The sequence below is a fragment of the Anser brachyrhynchus genome, assembly GCF_964034855.1.
Source record: "Anser brachyrhynchus genome assembly, chromosome: 28".
Taxonomy (NCBI): Eukaryota; Metazoa; Chordata; class Aves; order Anseriformes; family Anatidae; genus Anser; species Anser brachyrhynchus.
The window spans coordinates 3,586,544-3,604,116 of record NC_137721.1 but is presented as its reverse complement, the minus strand read 5'-3'; the positions used below and the strand labels follow the sequence as shown (position 1 = coordinate 3,604,116).

The 17,573-nt window shown below is 51.5% G+C and overlaps 2 protein-coding genes across 5 annotated transcripts in view; one reads left to right on the top strand and one right to left on the bottom strand.

The window, feature by feature from the left end:
• The window catches only part of ASH1L (ASH1 like histone lysine methyltransferase), a 58,715-nt gene extending 50,872 nt beyond the window's left edge, over nucleotides 1-7,843 (top strand). For all 3 annotated transcript variants that reach the window (XM_080570382.1, XM_080570381.1, XM_080570383.1), the window contains exons 23-28: nucleotides 849-987; nucleotides 1,576-1,748; nucleotides 2,198-2,364; nucleotides 3,526-3,566; nucleotides 4,280-4,581; nucleotides 5,537-7,843. In XM_080570382.1, coding sequence (XP_080426508.1) covers nucleotides 849-987; nucleotides 1,576-1,748; nucleotides 2,198-2,364; nucleotides 3,526-3,566; nucleotides 4,280-4,581; nucleotides 5,537-5,628 — 914 coding nt within the window. In that variant the 3' untranslated portion in view covers nucleotides 5,629-7,843. The remainder of the gene's footprint in view (nucleotides 1-848; nucleotides 988-1,575; nucleotides 1,749-2,197; nucleotides 2,365-3,525; nucleotides 3,567-4,279; nucleotides 4,582-5,536) is intronic.
• A 1,567-nt stretch (nucleotides 7,844-9,410) lies between these two features.
• RUSC1 (RUN and SH3 domain containing 1) lies at nucleotides 9,411-17,569 on the bottom strand. 2 transcript variants are annotated; one of them, XM_080570386.1, is made up of 10 exons: nucleotides 17,448-17,569; nucleotides 15,017-16,728; nucleotides 14,094-14,192; nucleotides 13,561-13,637; nucleotides 13,107-13,281; nucleotides 12,865-12,970; nucleotides 12,718-12,764; nucleotides 11,382-12,399; nucleotides 10,789-10,917; nucleotides 9,411-10,117 (listed from the first exon to the last, which is right to left on the bottom strand). In XM_080570386.1, the coding sequence occupies exons 2-10, from the start codon at nucleotides 16,584-16,586 to the stop codon at nucleotides 9,949-9,951; spliced, it is 3,390 nt and encodes a 1,129-aa protein (XP_080426512.1). In that variant the 5' UTR covers nucleotides 16,587-16,728; nucleotides 17,448-17,569; the 3' UTR covers nucleotides 9,411-9,948. The 2 variants fall into 2 exon arrangements, with proteins under 2 accessions (XP_080426512.1, XP_080426513.1); XM_080570387.1 differs by lacking the exon at nucleotides 14,094-14,192.
• Between the last annotated feature and the right edge of the window lie 4 nt (nucleotides 17,570-17,573).

The window sequence follows — 17,573 nt, the reverse complement described above, 5'->3', positions numbered from 1 at the left end:
AAAAACATGGATTCTTTGCTGATCTCGAGTTCTCCACCAAAGGTTCTGAAGCATGATGTTTGCCTATAGTAATTGCTGCGATTCAGTTGCAGAGTTGAAACAGTTTTTTTCTGTCTCTGGTTTCCATAAGGTCATGCAATTTGCAGATTGCAAGGCAAAAGAGACCGTAGTGACCATCAGGCCTGCAGTTGCAGTATGCATAGACTATGACATTTTTCCTGCATGTTGTATATTAGGAAGAGGCTGATCTTGTGATAAGACTGAAAAGGCTTATGAGAGGATAGCATTTCTTTATGTCAGTCTGCCTTCACTGCCAGGGAGTTGTCTGAACAATTGAATTAGTCTATCTTCAAGTTCCAAGCTTGAGAACTCCTCATGTTTTCAATGAACAAGGCTGAAAAGCTTCCAACTGCCTGACATGTGAGTGTACACTTTACTGTGATTGAATCCCTATAAATAAGTGAGGGTTCTTCAGTCTCTGGTTAGAGGACCTCTTAAAGTCTTATTCTTTAAAAATTGCAGCTATCACTAATTTGTACATACTGTCATTATAAAAACTTCCTTTGTTACATGTCCTGCCATAATTTATCCGGATTCGTTACACGTTACTATTTTCAGTGTGGGCATGCAGTTCAAGTTATGTTTAGTTCTTTGCTAGTAAAGTTTTTCTGAAAATGATGAGGGTCACCTTTCCTCCTTTTACTGGCTCTGGATTGGTTTTGCATCACTCTGCAATTCAATGTTAGGTAGCTCTGTCATGTTAGTTTTAATGAAACCATTTACTCCTCTATTTTTGGTGTGCTGGACTGATGAGAAGTTACAGGTGTGTATTTTGTGCCTATTGCCAGGTGATTGTGTTTACCTGATGAGAGACAGCCGTAGAACTCCAGATGGACACCCTGTCCGGCAGTCGTATCGGCTGCTGTCCCACATCAACAGGGAGAAACTCGATATTTTCCGCATTGAAAAACTCTGGAAAAATGAGAAGTATGTTCAAGGCATCTTTTGAATTTGAGACATTCCATATACCTACCTGTCAAAATACAGTAATTTTGTGGAAGTCTTGTTATAGCTTAAAAATGCGGGACTGAACATGGTTAAGTTACAAAGACTAGATGATTTCCCACTTGTCTCTGCATGTACTCCACAACTGTGAAGTAAAAACATATAAAGTTGGAGGTGTAAGCAGGGGATAAGAGATATAAGTTGATACATTTCCTTCACTGTTGGAATAGGCTGAGAATACACACTGACAGCTGAATTGGCTCAGCTAATGATCACTGACTTGCTAAGCCACTGTAACATGATTAAATGCTTATGCCCCATTGATAGCAGCATGGTAAGTCTGCTGTGTTCATAAAAATCACAATAGGAATATTTCCACTTGCTGAAGGAGATAAAGTTGAAAGTGTTATATTCATGTAAGTTTGCCTTTCATCACAGCCATTGCAAAGTACAAGGTAGATAGTTCAAAATTAAATGGAGGGCATTAGGTAAAGTTGTATCACAGGTTTATAGAAATAGTCTTTTTTTCTTCTGTTTGTTCTTTTCTCTTACCTACACATCTTCGAGCAGAGAGGAGCGGTTTGCATTTGGTCATCATTATTTCCGTCCACATGAAACACATCATTCCCCTTCTCGAAAGTTTTATCACAATGAGCTGTTCCGGGTGCCATTGTATGAAATTATCCCCTTAGAGGCTGTTGTGGGAACGTGCTGTGTTCTTGACCTATACACCTACTGCAAAGGTAAGGAAACTTAATAGGATGAGAAATTAAATTTGGGAAGTATGCTAAAATAGTGCTGCAAAAAGGCAGTAGCCAGTGTTTACAGGGTATCAGAGCTGAGGAGGCGCTATTGCCTTAGCACTGAACAGTGGTTTCTGCTGCACAAGGGGCAGTACTGAGGAGATAGCGGCAGGGTTGTATTGCAGTGCATAAGGAAGAGACGGTGATGGTGGTAAAAATAGGTTTGGAATTATTTGGTTGGAATCTACAGGTTTTTCTCTTACATTTGAACTAGGAATGTGTCCAGCGTTTGTTCCCCTTGATTCAGAATCGTAACGATACCTGCCATCCCACTTAACACCTTAAAGCCCATACTTCTGACACTGCGTATGGCTTTGTTCTGGTATCCTCTGTCTTCTCTTGAATCTGATTAATATTTTTTTCATATGTACTTCGTTTTGAAACTGCAGGGAGGCCAAAAGGTGTGAAGGAGCAGGATGTATATATTTGTGATTACCGCCTTGATAAATCTGCTCATCTCTTCTACAAGATCCACCGGAATCGTTACCCTGTCTGCACCAAGCCCTATGCCTTTGACCACTTCCCCAAGAAACTCACACCCAAGAGAGACTTCTCAGTAAGTGTTTCTTCTCGTAGCTTCCTTATTTTTTTTACCAGAAGGCTGGACATATTTTTCGGAAGCCCCTGCCTCTCTGTTTATGAATGAAGGATTGTAAACCTGAGGAAAATGGCACATAAGCATACACAGACTGGATGAATAGTTGGCTAGAAAAAAGCTCAGAAATAAAAATTGACTGTAGACACAGAATATGCAATTGAAAGGCAAACAGATGTTGAGGCAAACAAATAGTGATGTGGAAGTTTGGAGATGTTGGTTTCTGACAGAAATCTAGATGGTAATTTCGTGCGAGTCGTTCCTGAACAGAGGAAATCTTAAAATTCACTTTTGGGCAGCAATTCTGCAGCTCTAAAATAATTTCGTATGTTTCAGAGAACCACACAGCGTATAGTCCAGTGTGAGTTTGTTAGCCAGTCTGTGTCAGGCTTTCTTTCCTTTGATATAATTGCTCGATGTTTTAATAAACTTTGCCTATAAAATGCTTTTCAGCAGTACCTTTGAATTCCAAATACAGAAAAGCAGAATTTTCTTATTTCCATTTCTCTGCTTTATCAAATGACATACCACTTGCTTTCTTATATAATAATCACTGAAAATGGATGTCTTATCAAAAAACAGCAGCCTAATAGGTAGGTGGCCTGATCATGAAGTACACCTTGCCTTACCATGCTGCATCTGATTGTCCATTCATTCCAGTCTTATTTTCCTCTATTCTGTGGGAGTAGCAACTCTTCATTGTGTACATCCTCCTGCCCAACACTACTTTGTCTCTTGAGTTTTGAGGTATCAGATGTAGCAGATTTTCTGCAAGTAAGCACTTTTCTTCGGGAGCAGAGAGATTCTTATAGTGAATTTCGAGAAGGCTCCGAACTTGTGCTGTGCGAAAAGTAAAGAGCATTTTTTTCATAATGGTCTATGGCTTAAAATTTGTTTAGAAGATAAAAAGAATCAGATAGCAAGTCTGGCTCTAATTTATCCCTATTACATGAGGTTTTTATCCCTTCTCCTTTGGATTTGTCTAATGTGTGAGATACACCAGCCATGCACTGGCATATGCAAAGTGCCAGATAGGCAAGTCCTGTATTGGTACTTCCATAATACTAGACCAGCACTGTGAAGTTTATTCAGTATTAACCATAATCTTTATTGTTGTTATAGCCTCATTATGTACCAGACAACTACAAGAGAAATGGAGGCCGGTAAGTCTTACCTACCAGATTGTTGGTTGAGAAGAGATGGGATAGATCCTGTGTGCTTGTCAAGTGTCCAGTGTTCTTCGTACCCATTTTCCTGGGTGCTGTGGAAATAATACTTAAATTCTTTAAAGCAATTCTCTGAACTTTCAGAGAAAGAAAAGGGAATGAGGGGGAAGAGAGGGAATATAGAACCAGCCTTGGTGTTCCTTAATAATATGCTTATTAGTCAGGAAAGTACAGAAGCCATTTTGAAAGTTAGCAGAAGCAGCTGAATGTGGGAGAAGGCATAGCCCAGCACAGGAGGGAGATCAGTCACTGAATAGACTGACCACGTATTCCTTGTAATAACAGCCAGGGCCAGTGCATTCTCTCAGTTCTGTTAGAGACTTTACAAGTACTTACCAGGAGCCATGGTAGTTGACAAGAAAACATCAGTATGTGTTGTGCTCAACTATTTTGGCAAATGAAAATATTTACAAATTGAAATTAAAAAGGAATTGTTTTTTGAAAGACTGCATTTGACCTTATGCAAATGAGATTATAGGCCTATATCCTCCCATAGATCTGGTGGGTTTGAATGCACGTATTATTAAGTAAAATGACCGAGATTCCAGAAAGTCTCCTACCTATTGAAGAGTCCTTGACTCTCTAGTAGTTCACCTTTCAGGTAAGTGTCTGGAAAAAATTTGGTATTTAAACTCTTCTTTTCCTGCCAGATCATCCTGGAAAACAGATCGCTCAAAAACACAGATCAAAGACTTAAACCAAGAAGAAGATTCTCTTCCACTTATTGAAGATGTATTAGGAAACCAAGAGCAAACTTCAAGTGAGGTGCCTAGCACAGAGGAGCCAGAAAAAGAGGCAGTCTCTAGTGAGACCTGTGAAACTGATAAAAAGGTGGAAGAAGGCAATTCTGACACAAGGCAGCTGTGCACTCCAGAGGAAAGGCGGCATATTCAGAGAGAGAGACTTAATCAAATCCTGCTAACCCTCTTAGAGAAAATCCCAGGGAAAAACGGTGAGATTTTATGCTGTGGTTACACAAGAGCATTTCTTCTGTAGTTTGATTTTTTTGTTTTGTTTGTTTTTTTCTTTAGCTCACTGCAGACTGTGTTGATAAAATTAATACTTTTGTCTGAATATTTTTCTAGTGGACATTACTAATAATTAGTTTTCTTTGCAGTAATGTTTTCTTTTGCAACAGTAGCAGTTTTCTGAATTCATATGAAATTTCTTACTACTGACACTGTTTTGTATAGTATTTTTAGTAACCACAAAGACTGTCTGAGGACATTCCCCCATTACTCCTTGTTTACAACTGAGAAACATAACAGACATGCAATGAAAGACGAAAGAATTTAGGAAGTAATTTTTGACTTTTAGTGATAGTTCTTACTGTTGGGTTCTGGGTAACTTCTGAACTGTAGAATGATGGTGCAGTGGTTGCCCTGGTTAAGTAGTTCCCTGTTTTTAATTGCAATATCATTAGCTGCTGTGACAGTGGAGATCCAGCAACCTGAATGTTGCTACAGGTCATCCTTTTAACAGGCCAGTGGTATTCGAAGAGTTCGTGCTTTGGTTGCTGGCGTATGCTCCCCACAAACTGGTTTGTGTATACATAATCATACTGTAACACGCTTCTCAGGGTGATCTAGAGATAGCTTAGATAACTATTAGAATTAAAACCTAGGATGAGCTGCGTTCAGACCAGTAAATCACTTTTTTCTTTCATGTTCTGGGAGCTAACACCAAATAATAATGCATCGCCTCATAGAGTAATTTGGGTTGAGGTCTAATCATCCTCCCATCTAAGCAAGGCGAACTTCAGACAAATTGGGTTGCTCAGCAGCTTGTCCAGTGGAGTTTTGAATATCCCTATGGATGCAATCATCCTTGAAAAAACTGTGAGTAAGGAAATAGTAAAGCTATACCTGGTGTCACCATCTTTACCAATAGCCTGTGGTCTGTTGCAGCTATTGATGTCACTTACTTGCTGGAGGAAGGATCAGGAAGAAAACTGAGGCGGCGCACTCTCACCATCCCAGAGAGCAGCTTCAGAAAGTGATGCCACGAGAGGAAGTTGTGGTCTGGAGTCTGCTACAAGGTCTGCTGAGGACTGAGGGCAGGAGCCCAACGTCTTGTGCACCAGCCAAGGAAAAGAGGGCAGCAGAAAACTGACAAATATACAAACAGTTAGCACTTAGATGTCTGGGTTGGCAGGTTGCCCTGCCCTGCTCTGCAGTGCTCTTATGGTGTGTGTGTTGTTGGGCGTGCCTTGTATTGATGTTAGGTACTGAGAAAAACCTCGTGGTTATTGTCCAGGATGGTCAAATTTAATTTATTTTTGCTTGATATTCCCACTCAGCGGAAAAAAAAAAAAAAAAAAGATGGGGAGGTAAGAAGGATGAGGACAGACTTACTCTGAGAATATTCCCCACGTTCGCCAATTAACCTGTGATTGTACAAGATACTGTTGGCACCACCATTGCCCATGCCAGTGAATGAAATCCAGATGGGAGGGTGAAGGCCCAGTGGCTTAAAATTAAAGGCTGCCCTAAAGTTGTGGCCTCTGATTTGCACAAGTTCCAAGAAGAGAGAAACGTACCCGAATGTGCAAAATGTTCACCGTGGAACGGCCAGTGCACACATGTACCTTTGATCTGTGACAAGGAGCAATTTCCAAAGTCACGCTGGAGTAAAGCAAGAGTTGGTTGGTTGAGGCACTTGTACTGCATTGTAGAGGGGGGAGGGGGCGGGGTGTGATTTTTTTCACTTTTTTTCTGCAGAGAAATTTTATAAAGCAAGTCAAATCCTGACAACACCATTGCTGTTGGTTTTTTTGATAAGCTGTGGTTCTTGTGTGTCTAGTGTGTTGTGCAAATTAAAACCTGTTAAAAGAAAAAGAAAAAGGAAAAAAAAAAAGGAAACCTTCACTACATGAACCGTCAAGCAGTATTCAGAGCGAGTATTTGTTGTGAACTGTAGAATATATCAACTGCTAACACTATTCTTGTGTTCTGGTTGTACAGCTTAAAATGTCCGTCTCTTAAATTAAGAGACAGTGTATCTCGCACCACCCTCTCTCTCTGCCCTGACAAAGATGATTATTCCCAAAAGTAAGAGCCAAGGCACTGAATCTCACTGCATGAAATCTCGATTTCCGTGGTGTACCATGAGCTAGTGCTGTAGCAGGACCCCTCGCGTTACACCGATAACCTGCCCTGGCGTGAGGAGCCACAAAGCTGTCACCTGCCTCTGGGTCCAGCCCAGGCTGTGGCAGAGGGAGGGGGTGATAGGCATACACTGACCCTTTAAAATGGCTTTGCTTTTTTGTCTTTCAGACGTACATATGCATATACAGTCCTGTTTTAGATGTTCTTATAAGAAAACCAGTTTTTAATGTGCCAAGTTGTATATATCTGCTGCGTGGATGTAAAGCAATACAGTAGTTACATGTTCCTTTTTAATGGACCAAGCTTGTCCTAATGTACATTCTTGTTATTATTATAATTATTTTACTCTTAGTGGAACATGACTCATTCCATTAACTTTTATGTGTTGATTTAAAAAGAAAAAAAAAAAAGAAAGGAAAAAAACCCTTTGAGAAAAAATATTTTATTAAAAAAAAAAAGAAATAAGAAAATAGTTTGGAATATTTTCTTACTGTAGAGAAGCACTGTACAGTACCAGGAACCCTGAGTATAAAATACTCGTGCGTGTAGTAGGAATATCGCATGTCCAAAATCTTGAGTTGTCTCATTTAGTTTAAAACAGAAATCATTGTCTCAAATGGTGTTAAACACTAAAAAGTTTTTAAAAAATAAAGTGCGTACAGAAGCGAGACACTAGCTCTGTCATTTTATCTTTCTTTTGTTGAAAGACTAAACAAAATGTTTTTTAGACAATCAAATGTTAGGTAAGTGCAAAGAATTGTTTTTCTTACTGGTGTAGAAATTAATGACTTTTTTTATTTTTCGGTTATTTTATAATAATGAGAAGACCAGTGTGTCACCAGGATCGCTGTTTTAAGACCAGGAAGCACTACATTATTGCAAATAGATATGAACTCTTAGTCTGCATGGGTGTAGGCTGTGTGATTGCTGAAAATAAATGCTGCTAATATATTTCCTTTTTACAAAGCATATCTAAATAGATCATTGTTTTGATGTTAATCTTTGTAAATTATGTATTACCAATTTTAACATTGGATGTAATTGCATAAAAAGCCTGCATCTCAATCCTGAGAGAGTCTAGTATTAAATGGAAAATCTTTTCCTATCGATGACTTGTGGGGTGTTTTTTGACATGTCTTTGGTTTATTATTTTTTTTTTAATTGCCTCTTTGACTCGGCCCCTCCTGTCATGTCCTGCCTCTCTTGCAGCCTCTTTTATGTGAGTTGTTGCCCCGTTTCTTTCAGATACCCAATTTCCTGCTTGCTGATGGCATTTTGCGAGGTTGTAGCTTGATGCTGATGGTTCTGTTCAGCCCTTGGCAGGAAGGATGGTGGCAGCGTGTTTGCAGAGACAGCAGCATCAGCACAGACATGCAGTTTGGTAGTCAGAGGATGTGTAACCATGTACAACGGCAGGTTAGTACATGAATAATTCAGTCTATGAATTTAGTGCCTATTTCCAGAATATAGACCCCTGGTGCCTAGAGGCAGTGCCCCCCATGCCCATAGAGACGACAGAGTCGATTCCGTCAGCTCCAAGGTTTGTTAGTGCATCTCAGTCGCCACTAGCATCAGATGTGAGTCACATCAGACAGATGATTTGCACTGTAAGCAATATCCCCCCTGCCATTACCGAAAAGTCAAGCAAGCTAGAAAGACTGAGAGGTAATTAATTTTGAGTTATTGGGAACCATCGGCGTGATCATGAGGAACACACAGGATGTGGCAACGGGGAGAGACAGAAATTGAGAACATTGTGTCCTGCACGCTGTCCTTTCTGAGGCATCTTCAACCTTGCACTTTCTCCGATTGCCTCTACCAAGGTTGGCACTAATGAGATCGATGATCCTCACAAATCTTCATTTAGGGTTTAAATTTCCTCTGGTTCAAAAGTAATTTCTGGGAATAAATTTGGCAACTATCCGCATTAGTTACGCAGGAATGAAATAGTATATTGATGAGCCCTTTTAATGTAACTTGATAATTTTTTTCCATTTCCTGACTCTCTGTGGTGTCATTAAAACACCATGCTTGACCTGTACACTTTGCAATGTCTTTTTCTTTTAAACAGAGACACCATGCCAAGGATTGTAGTGCTTTAAAAATAACAGTAATTGACAAAGTACCCGGATTACCATCCTGCTGGCTTGACCCCATTTCAAAATCCAGAGGCAGTTGTGGAATTCAATCAAACCTACTTAAGGCAATCCAAATAACATTCCAATTAAGCTGTAACATCCCTTTTCTGAGAATAAAACTTACGGAGCGAGAAATGAAAATGAGAACAGAATTAAAAAGAAAAAAAATCCACTTTATCCTCAAAGCAGGACACAGCCTAGCTCCTGAAATACAGTCTCATGTGCCACTGAAACAGCAACCGTGGCCTCTCCTGTGCTTCACTTTGTGCTATTGCCTGGTGTCCTGGCACCGCTAGGCACCTCACAGGAGCCTGGTCCTGTTCTCTACGCACCTCCCTGTAAATGCCAGCCTGTCCCCAGCACGGGAGGAACCTGGATGGGCAGGGAGCAGCAAGCTGGGCACCAGCACCGTCCCTGCACACGTGGCTTTCCCCTGCAGGCACCTACCACCCAGCTCCAGCCCCAGCCACGCGTGCAGGGAGGGGCAATGCAGCCATTTCCAGCCCCACAGTTGCAATGATCCAGTCACAGCCGAGGACACGTAAGTCACAACCTTTATTTCCAGCTCTTTCCCTGGAATACGCTTCTTCCCATGGTTACAACTATTTACAGTGTTGGAACAGCACACGGGTGGCTGGGGCTGGCCCGGGCTGCATGCCCCAGCCATGGGGCAAAGCAAGGCAGGTGGTGGACGTGGCAGTGACAGGACATGACGGCACAGAGACAGCATACAGGACTGTGAGTAATGCACGGGGACAGGGCCTTTCCCTCCCTTCACACAGGCACGGGCAGCAGCTGAGACGACATTAGCAAGAGCAGGTCCCATGGGGGGCCTGCGGTGAATTGGCAGCAATTCCGTGGCAACACGCGCAGCGACGGCTCGCGGGACGCAGCCCTGGCAGAAGGTAGCATCGTGCTAGCAAGCAGCAGGGGCTGGCACCAGAGCAGGGGCCCCCTGCAGAACTGCCAGCCCCGACGGTGGTGAAGATGTGGCAGGGAGACAGTCCTTCCCAGAGGCGGCACCTGCTTCTGCAAACTCAGCTGCTTCCTCAGGGCTCCTCCTCTTCCTCCTCCTCACAAGATCAGGGATGTGTAGCCCACAGGAACAAGGCCAGTGCTGTTTCCATGGCAGCAGCAGATCCAGTCTTCATCCACAGTGGAGAGCAGCTGCAGGATGTCTCCTTTCTGGAAGCTCAGGTGCCCATCGGCAGCACCTGTGTGGTCACACAGCGCCCGAACTTCCCTACACAACAAATGCCATCAGGGGTTCGCCTCCCCACCAACCCCACAGATGGCTAAGAAAGGCTCGCCTAAGACTGGGAGAGGCTTTGATGCTCAGCTGTGGAGCCAGTGACCACCAATAGTTGATCAACAGTCCACATCACAAAAGCATCCTGCCAAGCAGCCCCTTGGAGCAGCATCAGAATGTGAGCAGCATTTGCACTGCGGAGGAGGAAAGCTCTAGGTCAGTGCTGGGGAGCAGGGAGATGGCCAAATGCAGTGCGGGAGGGCCAGGCGCCCTTCTGTGCTCGCTTGGACAGGCTGGGGGAGCACAGAAGTACCACCACAGCTGGGTGGGGACCTGCCACATACTTGCTCCAAACGGGGTACTACGAAGCCAGAAAGCACACGAAGAAAACGCTCAAAACTCCCCCACCAAAATGTCTGAGAAAAGCAACTGGTTCCATGTAGGCGGGTACACGGTCACCTGCAGCTCAGCAGAAGAGGAGGGCAAGCCCCAGGGCGGGCAGTCAAGGTGCAAGTTAGCAACAGTGAGAGGTCAAATGAGCCTTTCACCAGAAAAGGGTGTTGGATCCCTAAGCCATGCCTGGCAGCAACCGCTGCTTCTCCCGCCCCAAAAAGTCCACCACCAGCTTTCCAACCCCAACCATCACAGCAAGTGCCCTGCATCACCTGTGGGTCTGGGGCGAGTTGGATGTGTTCCTCTCCGGCTGCTCTTGGGCGTGGATCTTCTCGGCCGCCAGCCCCTTCACCACCACGGCAAGGACGTGCGCACTGGGGGACAGCCAGCTGGAGGGTCTCCTGCCACAAAGGAGAGGGAAAACACTGTGAGCTAGCAAGCTGCTGGGGCTGTGAACGTGTCTGGGTGGGATGAGGCTTTGCGCCACGACCGGGACACCAAGAGAAACTTTGTGCCATCTGAAACCTCGAGTAAGTACCATGCTGCGCGCACCAGGCACACCTGCAGCACCAAGTGCCAGGCACCAGCAGTTCCGCTCAGCAGGGCAGTTCTGGTGCTCTGGGAGCTGATTTAGCCATGGCAATACCACTGCGGCCTGACCATGAGCTCCTGCTCTAAAGGACTGCCATCATACAATGGCAGCAGCACCTGGGACGCGCACTAATCCCATGACAGGGCAGAGCAGCCCTGGATTACGGGCTCTACAAAAAAAAAAAGTAAATGAGATATCCGTGCTGCCGGGTGAGACAATCCCTTCCTGAGCACAAGCTGCTTCAGCCCCCCGCCTGCCCAAGCTGGGCCTTACCTGGACCTAGCTGAGACAGTGTTGGGACTGCACGGGGAACTCCGGACAGAGGGGCTGCTGGCTCCAAAGAGCCGGCCCAGCCAGGTGCCCTTGTCGGGGCGAGGAGCACTGCTGGCCGGTGGGCTGGAAGGGGCTGCCTGGTTCCTAGCCGCACAAGGCTCTGGAGGAGCAGCCCGGGGTTTCTCTCCAGCAGTGGGAACAGCTGGATCGGTGGGTGCGCCTGCTCCAGAGGGCGGGATGAGGTCTTCAGGGGAAGAGGTCCCAGAGGTGTCAGCACCGCTGCTGGAGTTGGGACTGGAGAGTTCAGGGATAGCTTTGGTCTGAAGGAACTGCAGCTCCGTGCCTCGAGGCTCGATTGCAGGTATTTGGGGTCGCGCCACCTGGCCAGGGCTGGAATCCCCCGCAGCCGTCTTTGTCCACCAGACGAAGGGGAACCTTTCCTTGCTAGGAGCAGCATAAATCCTGGAGGCCTGGCTCAGCTGGGTCCACCAGCCACCAGGGCCAGCCTCTGCATCCCAAGGGCCTGCCTCGGGCCTGCCGGTCTCCGGGGAGCTGTCAGTTCCCAGGAAAGCACGACTGAGCTGGTCGCCCCAGCGCAGCACGTGCTGGAAGGTCTGCTGCAGGGCAGCCCCCACCTGGGGGCTGGGGACCAGGCTGCACACAGCTGCTTGGGACTGGGACCTCGGGGTTTCCTCCGCACCAGCTGCCCTCCCCAGAGCATCAGGGGGCATCTCGTCTTCCAGGCTGGCCCCTGCAGTGGTGCTTTGGCCCTCCAGAGGAGGCTGCGCAATCCCCCGAGCCTGAGCAGAGTGATGGGCAGGAGCTGGGGGCGACTCCAGCTGACGGGACAAAGGTCTTACATCCACGGAGAGGTGATGGTGTTCAAAGAGCAGGTCGAGGTGGAACGTCAGCACCGAGAGGGGCTGGATGAGCAGCAGCAGTTCATCAGCGAGGTGGGGAAGAGGGCCTTGGCTCAGGGCAAAGAAGGCCGTGGGAAAATATAGCACGGATATTACACCTACGAGATACGAGCAACACTGGAGAGCTGGCAAATGCCCCCTACCCCTTACCCACAGATCCCCCCCCCGGGGCCAGCTGGTCCATCCTAGCAGGTCTGACAAAGAGCTTTCTGCTGAGGGCTGCATTGAAGGTGTTCCAAGTTGCCTCCCTGACTGCCCTCACCCAATGGGATGGCCACGGAAAGCAACGCCCCCGTTCACTGTGGGAATCCTGAGCAAGCGTTGTGGGAGGAAAGGGTGTGGGAATTACTAGGCTGACTTTGCACAAGTAGAAGAGGACTGGGGGAGGACGGACACTTCTGGGCACTGTATCCTACCTGGGCTATTCTGCAGGTGAGAGATCCACAGCTCCAGCTGCTTAGTACTAAGCAAAGTAAAGGAAACCAGAGTTAGAGCCCTCAGAACTCTGTTCCAGCCAGCCATCACGGCAAGGACAGCCTGGGTCAACAAGGACCAATACTCACTTCAAAAGGCCAAGGATAAAGGCATGAAACTTCTGTCTGGTGCTGTTGAGAGGGGCCAGTCCAGCCACATGCCAGCAGAGGTTTTGGAGAGAGCGGGTATTGGGCCCTGTGGAACACATAATATGCAGATAATCACTATGGACACAAGTCCTCCCCAGTCAGAGCCCAGGCTGGAAAAGGACTCCAGGCACCTTGAGGTGCTGGTCCTAATGTCTCCAGGAGCACAACCCCCCACAACCTACCTGTCTTCACGGAGGCTTCCACCAAGCTCCAGGGGGAATTCCTCCTCTGGCCTGTGATAACATCCTTCTGGAATGGCTTCAGCCCATCCTCCACCAAGCCATAGAGTGCGGGGCAGAGCGTGTGCAGCAGCAGGTAGCCCACATCTGGGCTGAGCCAACTGTCTCCCAGCTGCGCCTGAAGCAGGGTGGCATCAGCATTTAGACACAAGGAGAGGAGAGGGGAGGGGAAGGGAAGGGGAGCCCCTCACCCTGAGCCTGCAGGGGCAGATGGTGGGATTCTTCACTCCCAACTGGTTCTGCCTGACTGTGCCACCTCCAGAGATGGGCAATCAGGACGTGACATGCACCAGGGAGCAGGACTGAGCTTCCCCAAACCCCTCCTGCCAAAGCCTGTGTGGCCTTTCCTTACTTCCGACCACCCCAGCCCCGTCAGCGCCTCAGCCCAGGCCCTCACCTTCTGCACCAGGTTCCGCGCGGTGCTGAAGTGGGCGATAATCTTATCCACGGCGGTGCTGACGGCGATCAAGAGGGCTGCCGGACAACAGAAAGGAAGGAGTCAACGCGGCAACGAACACCGCGGCTGCAGCAGCACCTGCTTCGTCCCTTTGCAGCAGCATGGAGCTGACCAGCCCCAGCTGCGGCGCGCAGCAGCTCAGCACCCCAAGGCCTGGAGGAGCCGGAGAGGGGCAGGCTGGCAGGACCGGGGGCTCCAGGAGCCTCTGCAGGGCAGGGGGCTGCCAGGGGGCTGCCGTGGGGACCCTCAGCTCCTCGGGGCTGCGAAGAGCGGCGGTTTCCGAGGGAAGAGCCCAGGTGGGTGCGAGCATGCACCCGAGGAGCCCGCGACGTGCTGCGGCCTCCCCAGCCCGGTCCTGGCTCAGCAGCACCGCCTGCCGAGCGCGGGGCCCGAGCCCTGCGCCCGGGGCTGCCCGAGAAAGGCGGAGGCCGAGCCCCGCCGCCCCTCCCGCCCCCCCCCCCGGGGCCCGTTACCTTTCTTCTGCTCCGCCAGGGCCCCGCGGCTTCTCTCCGAGCTCCCCCCGCGGGGCTGCGCCGCGCCCGTGGCTCCCGCGGCGGGCGGCGAGGGCCTGGCTGGAGGGAGGGGAGGCCGCCGTGAGGCGCGGCCCGACGCCGCTCCCCGCCGCCTCGCTCGGGGCAGAGCCGGCGGAGCGGGGCCCGGGGGGGGCTCCGGGCCGCGGGAGGGAGGCCCGGCCCCGCCGGGAGGAGCCGGCCCCGGCCCCGGCCCCGGCCCCGGCCCGCCCCTCCCGGTCCCACTCACCGCGCCGGGGGCCGGGGCCGGGCCCGGGCGGGCCGCGGTCGCTCATGGAGCCGGAGGCCGCGGCCGGGCGAAGGGCGGCGGTGGAGCGGGGCGGGCCGGGCCCTGCCGCCCTTGGGGCCCGCCCAGGGCCTTACCCCGCGGGCTCGGGCGGGGCGAGAAACGAAGGAGAAGGGGAGAAGGGCGGCGGGGCGAGGGAAGGGCCGCGCCGGAGGCGCCGCAAGACGCAGGGGGAGCAGCCCGGGGGGGCTCCCGGCCCCCCGCAGCCCCCCGTCCTCGGGGCAGCCAACGCTGCAGAAGTGACGGAGGGGGAAACCCGCGCGTGCGAGGAGCCCCTGGAACCACCCGGCACCTCGCAGCAGACCAGGCCTGCCTCACACGCAGCGACCGGGAGGCAAAGAAATGATCTGTAGCGGCCAGCAATGAAGAGGCCAGCTCGACGTGAAGCTGCGGCGTGCACCCGCCAGCTCCAGGACCGGCAGCCCCTGGCCGCAGCTGCAGCCCTGGATCCTGCAGCTCCTCCCTGCCCCGCGCACAGGTCCTCTAAAGGGCGATCCTACAGACCCAGTCCCCTTACCCGGCACCTGAAAGAGGGGGTGCCCTGCAGCAAGGGTGGTCGCCTCTGATGACGCAAACTTACCCTCCTTGCAGGTCTCATCTCCTCGCTCAACCTCCCCTGGCACCCAGGGGTCCCCGCCAGGCCCCCCAAGCCTCCAAATCAGCGCGTCTCCGTTGCAGCCAGAGCCTGGCCCCTTCTCTTCTGGCATGCAGATCTGTGGCAGCAGCTTGCCTTCCTCAGCATCCCCCAGCTGTCCCTCTGCGATGGGCTGCAGTCCCGGTCGAGATCTCCTCCTCTTGGTCTGGTGGCTTTCTGTAGATGCCAGCAACTGTCTGCCCGAGGGCACAGGTGGCATCCAGCTCGAGCCACAACTGCCTGCAGGCATTTCGAGGAGTGCAGACGGGTGCTGAGATGCCACTGGCTCCACCCGCTCGCTGTCTGGCTGGCCCTTGGGCTTGTTGGAGGCACTGCGGTACCGGAGCTCCTTGAAAGTGGTCACCTCTCTCTGCCTCAAACCGGGAGGTCTCGCCCGCCACTCCTGCTGGAGCTGGGGCCGGGGCGGCTCCTGGCCTGCGGTGCTGGAGAGGAGCTCACTGGGGGGTGGCAGCTCCGTGTCCGGTGAGAAAATAATCAGCCAGTCACTTCGGTCACCCCTGGCCTGGGTGAGCGTGGTCCCAGTGGTGTTCCTCTTCCTCTTTTGGGCAAGCTCATGGAAGGAGGTGATGTTCTTCTTGCCCCCATCTCTGCCAAGGTCACCCAAGGCGGGCTCTGGCTCAGCTGGCTTCACGGGCAGCACCGGCTGCTCTGCTCTGTGCCCGTTGAGAATCTGCAGCTGTCTCCGGGGACGGGGAGGTATGGGAGGGGGGATGCTCTTAACCCAGGTCCGCGGCTCAGGAGCACTGCTCGGACTGTGATCCTGCTGGCCTGGCACAGCCAACGCTGGAGGTGCGGCGACTGGGTCAGGAAGGGGGTTGCAGTTGGGGTCTAGGTCAACGCAGGTGCTTGTGGTCTCCTGTGTCACCGTGCTGAGAAAGGGTTCGTCGTACTGGGAGTTGAGCGAGCTGCTGCTGCAGAGGCTGTCTGGGCTCTCTCCAGCCGGGATGTCTGCTCTCTGGAGCACTGCTGGGTTGAGGTTGCCATCTGTTCCATCCCACGTCCTGCCCTGGTCCGCCAGCAGCAGGCCGTCCCCCACATCTTCTATGGGAATGACATTGGGCTGATTTTCAGGGGATTGGGACCCTTCTCCTGAGAACCCCCTGCAGTACACGGAGACCGGGGAGTCATCCAAGCTGAAATCCGAACAACTACTGACAGAGGAGGAGGTGGAAGCCAGATTGCAAGGGGAAGCCACCTCCTCCCCAGCATGCAGGCAGGAGAAATCTTCTTGAGCTGCCTGGTTCTGGAGAGCCAGCGTCACAGGCAGCTCAGCGTGAGACTCGCAGCACTGGCATTTCAAGGAGGGATTGTTGGAATTGGCATCCACTTGCTCACAGTTCTCCTGACAGCCGCTGCAGCATTTCTGCTCCCCCTGACTCATGGAGTCAGAGGTCTCTTGGAGCTCCGGGTGCCGGGAGAGATGTAGCCCCAAGGAGATGTGCTGCAGGTGGATGTGATTGAGGTTGCACAGCAGGCCTTTCTTCGGAGCCAGCATGATGCTGTCTTACCGCTAGCTCTGGGGCTCCTCAGAGAGCCCCACAGCTCTTCTGCTCACACCATCCAGCTCCCTGCAAACATCCAGCGTCTATTCACACAGCAGCGGCGAAAGCAGCAGCGCAAACCCGGAGAACAACGAACTGGGAAAAAGAACAAAGATGCTGACCTTGTGGAAGTCGCCGGACAGGGCAGGCTGCAGGGACCAGCCTGAGGGCTCACGCGGACAGAAACGCATCCAGCAAGAAGGGGCTCCCCCACAGCACCCCCCCGGGCTCAGGCCTTGTGGCTGGGCAGGGGGCTGCAGCCGCTCGCGGCTCCCCTGGGCAGGGCTCGAGCGCAGGCTGAGGAAGCGTGGGCAGGTCCAGGCGCCTGCAGTAGCAGGGCTGGATTCCCTCTGCCAGCTCTCGGCAGCCAGGGAGCGTCTCAGAGATGCTGTCAAGGAGAAAACGCCCTTGAAATGTCAGACAGCGAAGCTCCTGGCCTCTGGCCAGAGGAACGCGGCCCCGGCGGTGCCCCGAGGCCAGCGCATCAATGGCCAAAGAAGCCCAAAATGCGCTGGTGGGGGGGGGGGGGGGGGCGGTGTCACTCGGCCCTGGCCTGGCCTCAGCAGGAGGCTGCAGCCTGGACCCCGCTGCAGCCACTGCGGAGCCCGGAGCTCCCCGGGCGCTGCCGAGCTCCGGCCCCAGCCCAAAGCCCCGCACCGGGGGCAGCCCCGGCTCGCCCCGGCCTCACCGCAGAGCCCCGCGGCCGGAGGGTCGGGGCCCAGCCACGAGGGTGCGGGGAATCCCGAGAGCCCGACCCGGAGCTCGGAGCCTCCCCCAGCCCCTCCGCCGCCCCCCGGCCCCGCTCCCCCTCTCACCCCTCGGCGCTGCGGCGGCTCCGGGCGCTGACTGCGGCGGCGGCGGCGGCGGGGAGGAGCCGCGGCCCCGGCCCCGCCCCGGTGAGCGCAACCCCGGGAGGAGGGGGGGGGGGGGAGCCGGCCTGC